At 43.6% G+C, this 8719-nt stretch overlaps 1 protein-coding gene across 1 annotated transcript; it reads right to left on the bottom strand.

The window, feature by feature from the left end:
* Positions 1–5237: 5237 nt before the first annotated feature.
* S100Z (S100 calcium binding protein Z) lies at positions 5238–6867 on the bottom strand. The gene is made up of 2 exons (XM_075136796.1): positions 6574–6867; positions 5238–5396 (listed from the first exon to the last, which is right to left on the bottom strand). Exons 1-2 carry the CDS (start codon positions 6865–6867, stop codon positions 5238–5240), a joined length of 453 nt encoding a protein of 150 aa, XP_074992897.1.
* Positions 6868–8719: the final 1852 nt, after the last annotated feature.

The raw sequence follows: 8719 nt of genomic DNA, 5'->3' as shown, positions 1-8719 counted from the left end.
GCAGACTCCACACATAGGTATTTGAGAGCTACACTATGACAATTTGCTCTGCAATCCATTAAGTCAACCAGGACCTGAAAGGACAGCTTAGAATTCAAAGCAGATATATCACAGGAGCACCTTCTACAAATTTTCCTCCCAATACCTGTGCTCTGAGCAACCACTCCTCATGTCTTCCTCTCAGCTGCCTTGTTGCAACATTTGCAATTTTACAGACGTGTCCTTATTTAGCCAACCAGCTAACAGAAACACAACTTTCCATTGAAGGCTAATTTAAAGTCTCAAGCACATGTCCTCAGCTGTTGCAAAATTATGCCACTAAGTGCAATAGGCTCTGTCATTTTACATCAGCTGAGAATCTACTTGTGAGGGCAAAATAAGTGGATGCAGCTGCAGTTCTCTTCCTTGGGATTTGTCCCTCATACAGAACTGATTGCAGGTGGCTGAGAGTTGATATTTAAAAAGGACAAGTTTTTGGTTTCTTTGGTTGTTTTTTGGGTTTTGTTTTTGTTTTTTTTTAATGTATCTGGTGAAGTTCATTCATGTGCTCTCTCTGATGGCTGCCCAGGGCCTGTAACCCACCATACCCCAACTCAGAGGAAAGCTAGCTTAGAAAACAGGTTACCAGATCACAAATGAAACATCATTTCTCATGCCGTATCATGTGGCAGAAGAAAGATAAAATTGAAAAGGTGACCTCTTTTTTCTTCAAATAATACAGTGCCATTCAACAGACTTAATTATCCCTAAAGAGACATCTATTAATTGTTGGTCTGTCAATCAAAAACCCTTATTAGACATGCACATGACATCACATCACAGTCTAACAAATCTTCCTGCCAGTCAAAAACCTTTATTTAGATTAATCTGATTTCAGAGGCAAGTTTTGTGTTTGACCTTTTACCCAACTTCTTCGGGACTGAAATTGGAGAGGAGCTGAATGTTTTCTGTATGCTGCCAAGCTGGGAAGATGGGCTCTGGGCTGTCCCTAAGAGTTTCCCTCTTGGCCACGCTCTGCTTTGTGCTGCGGCATGGAACCTGGAAAGGGGCTCTGCCTTGGACGGATGAGTGACCTTGGGTGGATCTGCATTTCTACAGGAGAGCTCTTCTCCCCCTTCTTCTGGTCTGTCTGTACCACAGCACTAATTCCCTGGCTGCTGGTGAATTCTTGAGGCCATGCTTCACTGAGATATCTGCACCAGGTTTTGAGATGATATAGTCCCTCCCATGCACACTGCGTACACACACCATGTTGCTGTGGACGTGCACCCATGGCAGTGATTGCTGTGCTGGGGAAGACCCCGTAGTCTTTGCCCCAGGAGGAAATATCTGCTTTGCTAAGGGAAAAGCGTGCACACCTGAACAGAGCAGGGATTTTGCCAGCCTGTCTGTCAGGGTGCCAAGCGTAAGAAGTAAATGCGCTAGTAGCCACTGGGATTTGAAAGGCAGCCCCATCCAGCTTTCCCAGACCAAGCAGGCAGGCATGTCACACTGCTGTACTGTTGTGCCACCCTGAGCAGCTCTGGGCTGTGTTGCACATGCTGCATGCGCTGCTCTGCGCCGGCTCAGCAGCTGTGACAGGCTTTGAAGATGCTGGATTTCCTTTGCTAGAGAGTGCAGGTTAACACAGATACTCCACATATTGAAGGCGTCCCTGCAAGTGCAGCACCGGATTCATATCTGTAAATATAAAATCATCACTGGCAATAACTTTCTCAAATGGCATTTGGTGGAAAGCAATTAATGACATTTCTGGCTGCTGGAAACATCACCTGTTCTGTTGGGGTCTCCTAGTGTCACTTCTCTCTCCCTTTCCACAACCCCAGGCAACTTTGTTTCTCATCTTTACGAAGAGGAATGGATGTTGTAGGGTGATGATTATCCCATTGGGCTTGATACCCTCTACACTGCTGAAGAGCAAAAAAGGTGGTGCCTTCCTAGTGCACCTGGCTGGTAAGTCAGAGCTTGGAGGGACTGCTCCATTGCAAAGCACTTGTCATCACAGTGGTGTCATACACAGCTCTTCGAGATCTGTAGTTGGATACCGACTCTGAAGAGGTTGTAAATTTATTTACTGATAGTGCATCAAGCTTCGTGTACCCAGTTGCACTGGCACTTCAAGTCTCTTTTGAACTGAAATAAAAGCAAATGGCAGAGGCTGAGGCTTTCAAGATCATATAATTTATCTTCTGAAAATCTGCTTTTTAGATGTCAGGCAAAACAACTTCACAATAGCTAGAAAAGATCTTGTCTGGCATCACTGTATTTTTATTGTTCTTTAATGTAACTTGAAAATATTAGGTCATATTTTGGTGTTCAATTTTCTATCGATTTTCCAGACAGTCTGATAACACAAATGAAAAAAATGCCTGTAATTAGACATCATTCCTAAAGCTGAGGGACTTTGCAGAAAGCCACACAGCAAGCTTTCTCTGCATGTGAAACTTTAAAGTGCTTCCTAGATTCATGAAATACAGGCAAACTTGAAGTCAGCAGGAAAAGTGTCAGTAAACAATGAGAAAAAAATACTACCTTTATGTCTGAAGGAGACATTTTTCCCTTCTGAGAGAAGCTAAAACCAAAATGTTCCCATCTGCATGACAAAATGGCCGTAGCGAGGTTGGCCGTGCAAGCACCATCTTGCACAGCCAGTGTGAATGGCTTCAATGCAGTTCTATGTCTTAAGGATTGCTTACAGAAAAGAGGATTGCTCACAGCTTTTTCTGGTTCAGAGGCAATTCAAAACTTCCAGGTGATCTTCAGGTATCTTCCTACTTGGCTCCTGTGGGAGAGGAATGGCAGAGGAACGACCCACTGGTGCAGTGGGTCAGTCCACGGTTAGCCCAAGATTAGGATGGCAAGTCCCTTACCCCAGGACCCCAAATTGTGCCAAGGTTTTGTGTTTTCAAGCATCTGAATGTGCTTTGCAGCATTTTCTTCCTTTTCTGCTTGGTCTCCAGTCTTCGGGCAAAAAGCTTTCTTCTTTAAATCTGATAGAGTTTAACAGCTGTCCTTGCAGTTAAAACAGCAACAAGAAAAACCTAACCAGCCAAGCCAAAAAGGGTTATTTATGAGGCTTTATAAAACTTCTGTTGGAATAAAGATCATTTGAGTCATTCTCCTCTGATTCACCCATAGCTTGTGTGCAAGCAAGCCCCTTCCGCAGAGGAATTAGGCTGCAGTTAATCCCTAGTAAATTCAGCTGATGAGATGGCTCCATTGACCCTCTCCATCACGACAGCAGCTCTCCCTGCCTGACCCCGCCGCATGTCGCTGCCACCAGCTGTGACTTAGCATAATTCTGCTCGGCAGATGGACTGCTACGTGTCCAGGGGCTCCTCAAGGATGAGCAGAGGGTTTATGAACTTTCTGGAGCTTGTTTCCAAAAAGCCTCTTGCTCAGAAGTCATAATGAAGAAACTGGTCCTTACTGGGACAATCTTATTCCTTTTAGCTTGGGGTTGAAGCTTTAAGCTGTTTTCCTCTCCCTTCCCCTTGGAAGAAGGGGAAAGGCTTGGAGACTAGCAACAGTCTGCACAACCATAAAAGCAGTCTTACTTTTTCTGGGTGATACTCCTGCCATCCTGGTCCAACAACTGCAATGATATTGAGGTGCATGACATTGCAGAGGGCAAAAAGTTGTGCAATTGTTGTCAGTTTTACTTTAATACTTTTTGCTGTGTTCCCTAAGAAGATCTGTGAATCCTGTATAACTTCTGTCACTGAAGAGTTAAAGAGGCAGCACATTGTGGCTCTGCCACTACAGCAAAGTCTCCTTTTTTCCGGGATACCATCATTTGGTGGTGGCCCCTTTTTTAGGATGATGTCTGTCCCTTGTTATATTTATTAGACCCTGTAGAATCCCCTTCTTATAATAAATTACATTGTCTTAATGATGTATGTTTTTATATAAATATTATAGTCTTTACTGAATGATGTCCAGGGGTCTGAGGAGGACAGACATGTGAAATGCATTCTTCAAATGTTGCCTAGCAGGGCATGTCTTTGTGGGGAATGGGTTTTTATTAACCTCTTACACAAGCAGAAAATCTTCATTTAATTCAGATGCCTTTTATTATAGTTTGAAATTACCAACGAAATAACAAGGAACAAAGAGAGCGCTCACTGCAAGAAAAAAGCTACGACACCCTGCCGTTGAGGATTCGCAGGGCTTTGGAAGTATGCTTAATTCAAACAGGAGTGTAGAAGTACTCTTAATACAACCCAAGAGCAGGTTAACACTGAAAGGGATCGTCCTGCTCTCTCCACACCTGGCCCCGGGGTCCCACTGCCCCTTTTGCACCACTTCCATGCGGTGGGTTGGATCAGCATGAGATGAAATCACTGTTCCATAAGATGACTCACATTACAAAGCTGTACCCTGGGATCCCATCATTAAATCCCCCACAAGTGATCGTCTAAAAGCCCTCCTCTTAGGGATGCCAGAATGGTGAAAGCAGAAGGCATTTACATTTCCCCTGAAGACCCAGTCCTTCCATCAGCCCTCAGAGCAGTTTGCTGACTAAATCTTCTATGTATTTGAATAATTTATCATATGAATAAATTCATTTATGCTGAACGAAGAGGTGGACTACTGGGATGCAGTAATGCCAACACAACAAAATTGAAGCTGGGGAGGTGGGGGAAATGAACCCGTAACAATGGCAAGCGGTACCGTCTGCTCAGGCAACAGGAGACAGCTGTGACCACATTTGAAATACGAGAGTGTGGGGAGGTACAGAGCAGCATCTAAAAAGGGCTTTAGAATAAGCAGAGTTGAGCAAAAGACAAGCTGCTCTTTTTGAGCTGCAAAAATATGGTTGTTACAGAATGACTGAAAACTAAATTGCAAGTTTTATGTCTCATCCTGAATTTTCCAATTCAGAAAGTATACAAGTAACATTCCTTTGCCTTTTACTTCCCACTGACATTTAAGAAATAGAAGTCTCAACTCCTGCCAAATGGTCTGTCAATCCAAGCCCTTGACCTGGGCAACTGATGAATGCATGTTACAGATGCATGCAGCGCAAAGGCTGAAAATATTAAAAGCCAGATTTCAAGTAGTATAAACTGGCTTTGGTCCAGCTTACATCAGCTGCTGATCTGGTCCGTAAATGTCTTACAGCAGTAACAGTTGTAGGGATGATGGTTTGCATTCACTAAACGCTGATGAGGGCTACCTAACTAGGTGTGCTTTGCTTGCATTTGTGACCAGGAGATTGATTATATTGAGCATTTTTAAAATCCCTCTCTTTTTAGCTGTTCTTCAAAGAAATCATTACATGCCACAGTCAAAGCAGCGAACAGAATGACAAATTCATTAAAATCCACTTCATTATCTTTATTGCAGTCCAGATCTTTCATAATCTCATCAACCAGAAGGGGGTCCTTTTGGCCCTAAAGAGAAAGAAAAGCGTGACTTAGCTGTGCAGATCTTGAATGCATAATTCTGACACACCCAGCGGTGCAATCCACTGCTATGTCGCAAGCCCCGGTGCTATTACATAAAAAGCTGCATGAAATATGCACCTGAATAGTAATATACCACTAGCCACAGCATTAAAAACTGTCTGGAGTCCCAAAAGTGCACAGCAACAGAAATTGTGCAGCTCTTAAGAAGGAATACAGGTGCTAAATAGGCACTGAAACGAATCAAACAGATTTTAGGAGCTGCTGAGCACTGATTTCTTTTGACAAGATGGATCTATAGTGTGAATTTCTCTGTGTCATCCCTTAACGAACAGTACTTAGATTTTCAACAGACTATTCATAAGTGGTCATATTATACATCCATTCATCACATTCAGAAGATCTCTACTTAGCAAACAACACATCCTTTTCAGTGGGAGTAAGAACAGTGAATCGCATAATAATAAATCAATAGCCAAGAATAAAAGAAAATCCAATTCAAGGAAACGGAAAAAAATCCTGCTGGTGGTGATAGGGTTCACGACAATTTTTACAGTTAAGAGGAAACAGAAAACAACTATGAATCTGGTCATTATTCCATAAAACCTCCATGCTGTGTAATGCAGAACATAACAAACGTGCAAAGAGAATTCAGATCAGCAGCTTATCACTGACAGGATTTTCTTAGCATCTCTCTGCAGGGCACACAAGCCGCTGTACTGTGTCTGTGGCCGTTGTGCACAAGCTGCTTTCTTGTCTCATGAGAACTGGTTGTTGGACTTATCTACGCCGTATTATTAAAAATGAACAAACAAAAAAACCCTGATTAAAGCGTGATTTAGCATTGATTTTGCTACTGCTGCTTCTACTGCTGCCTTTGCCCTCCTGCTCAAAAGGGCAGCGGAGTAGGCAGAGCACAGGTACCCGGCTCTGCTGCTGGTGGCACATGGCACGGCACTGGGGCTGGACCACTCTCTGAAAACACACTTCTCAAATGGGACATTTGATCTCATCTCCTTCTGTCTGGCTCCACAAAGACAACTGTCATCTGAGAGGCTGTGGAATGATGTGCCTTGCAGAAGGAGATGTTATTCTTGAACACTTGGATATCTGCTTATCCCACCCATGAAACTATAACTCAAGACATTCAGGAGCTGCATCTTACTGAAAGGAAGTCAGTGAGCTCGCTGGTGAGGAGCTCCTTGAGTTCTCCTTTACTGAGCTTGTATCTGTCTCCTTCTTTGCCAGAGTAGTGATGGAAAATCCTGATCAAGGTGTCCATCGCGTCCTCCAGCGGTGTGGACATAGCAGTGAGCGGGAGAGCTGCGGGGCAAAGATCCAGAGTCAGTGATATTGCACAGGAGCCAAACCAAAGGCCAGTCTTAGGGAAGGGATGGAGAGCTAGCTGAAGAGAGAAATTGTTACCAATACTGAAAAAATGGGTTTTCAGTTTATCCATCCTGTCAACTGTGTGTGAGCAAGGCTAGACTGTTATAAAACATTGTCCTGAACTCACTAGCAATTACTTTAAAAAGGTAAACAGAAAGGAACGTCTTCATTTAAGAAAGTGATTTAGTGTGCATCCATTTTGCAAAGCCACTGTAAAAGGAAATCTCTCATACCCATAGCTGAAAACACACAGAAAATGAAGGCACACTCTCCTACCTGTTCATTTGTAAGTTTTCTCAAGAAAATGAGATCGACAAATAAGAATGGCCAAAGTGGATGCGCATTTATCTGGAAGGCTCCGCAACAGTTCCTTAGGTGATTAAAGGAAAGTCACCAGTAATCAGGATAAAAGCATCAGCTTTCAATTTATTTGGTCCTGTTTTCTTGGGCTGACCCTTTTTCCTGTAAATTATCTGGAATAAACAAATGTGAGCCAGGCACCCCCGAGGTTTTGCTTCATCGAACACACAGTAAGAAGGTACACAGGGAAGCACCACCAAGAAAAAAGATGGAAATGCAGTTAATTGCTGAGTAGCTGACTCAAAAAATAGCTAAAAATAGAAATCAGGTGAAAGAGAAACACGTTGATAAAGCCCTGGGAGAGAGATTAAAAAGCCAGAATGAAATTCAAGGTAAGACTGGAGTCCTGAACAATATCACCGTGCAAAGGCTAAGACTTACCTGCTTTACAGGCTAGCTGAGGTGTATGCGAGAAAATACTCAGATCCCAGAAGGTGATGGTCACCTTCCTTTCAAAACCTATGTACAGGCTCTTGTTTATCAGGCTGAGAGGGTAGATTACACAAATAGAGACAGACGTATAATTGTTATAAGGATGACAGGGCTTCTGTTTCCCTCTGCATTTGCCTACTCTGTTCAATAAAAGCTTGCTGTAAATGGGTCACTAAAATATTCACTAGGCAGAGTAGAGGGCTGTGTGTGGAACACACGAGATATTTTTTATCATTTGACCTTTTACAAATATGCCCATCCGGGCCCCTGAAGGTCAAAATTAGAAAATGCTAACAATCACCAGGTCAGTATAAAACAACTTTCCCCCATTTTCAACTCTTTCTAATCTGTCTCTCTGCACTTCTACAGCTGAGAGTTGAAATGCCTCAGCACTGGCAGCCAGTGTTCAAAGATATTTGGGTACCTAGTGGTAGGCTTGTAGGTGAGTCTGCTACAAATCCCTTAAGAAATCTACCGTTATTGTCAAATGTCTCCGTAAGCCTAAAACATTGGCTCTTGCTGAATGAAATTCTTGCTGTAGTACATGTGTCCTCAGGAGGAAGCGAGGAAACCAGCTTCAGAGGAAGGTGTGCCTGAAATTACAGTGTGCACTGATCAACAGGCTTGGCTTCATTGTTATCAGTCCTGCACAACAGCTGCAGTTCAGCATCGCTCTTTTAATAAGTGATCTTCCCCCAGGAGGGCTTCCCCTGCCCCGGCCCCAGGGACTTGCCAACCCCAGGGGTGATGGCTGGGTGACGCAAGAAACAGCATCTTCATCGCGGTAGGGCCTACTTACCACCCGAAATACCAAATAACCACAGTTTTCATGATAGCTACATGAAATGGAAAACTGCTTGCTTTGGGTTTGCTTTCCCTCAATAAAGCTTTCCACCTGCTGCACGTGCATGTCCAGTGCGTACAACTGTGCAGATAAATAGCGAGAGGGCACACAGCCGCAGCTCTTTCTCTCTTTTATTCCAGCCAGGGGGAAAGAGAATGAGATGGGCATTGTTTTTAGCTCTGAAAGCCTCCAGGCACTCGTAATTTTGAGTGCCACGGTAGATCTCAGCCCACACCTCTGCCTGCCTCCTTTGCCTCAAGACATGATGCTTCTTCCGTCTGTGCCG

Source organism: Calonectris borealis, chromosome Z, assembly GCF_964195595.1.
Source record: "Calonectris borealis chromosome Z, bCalBor7.hap1.2, whole genome shotgun sequence".
Lineage (NCBI taxonomy): Eukaryota > Metazoa > Chordata > Aves > Procellariiformes > Procellariidae > Calonectris > Calonectris borealis.
Note: the sequence above shows the minus strand (reverse complement) of the source record. Positions and strands in the feature narration are given on the sequence as shown.

Coding starts and splice junctions, on each gene's coding strand:
- S100Z (XM_075136796.1), bottom strand. CDS start 6,867: ATGGATAAACTGAAAACCCATTTTTTCAGTATTGGTAACAATTTCTCT. Junction 5,397..6,573: donor AGCTCACTGACTTCCTTTCA/GTAAGATGCAGC, acceptor CTTTCTCTTTAG/GGCCAAAAGGACCCCCTTCT.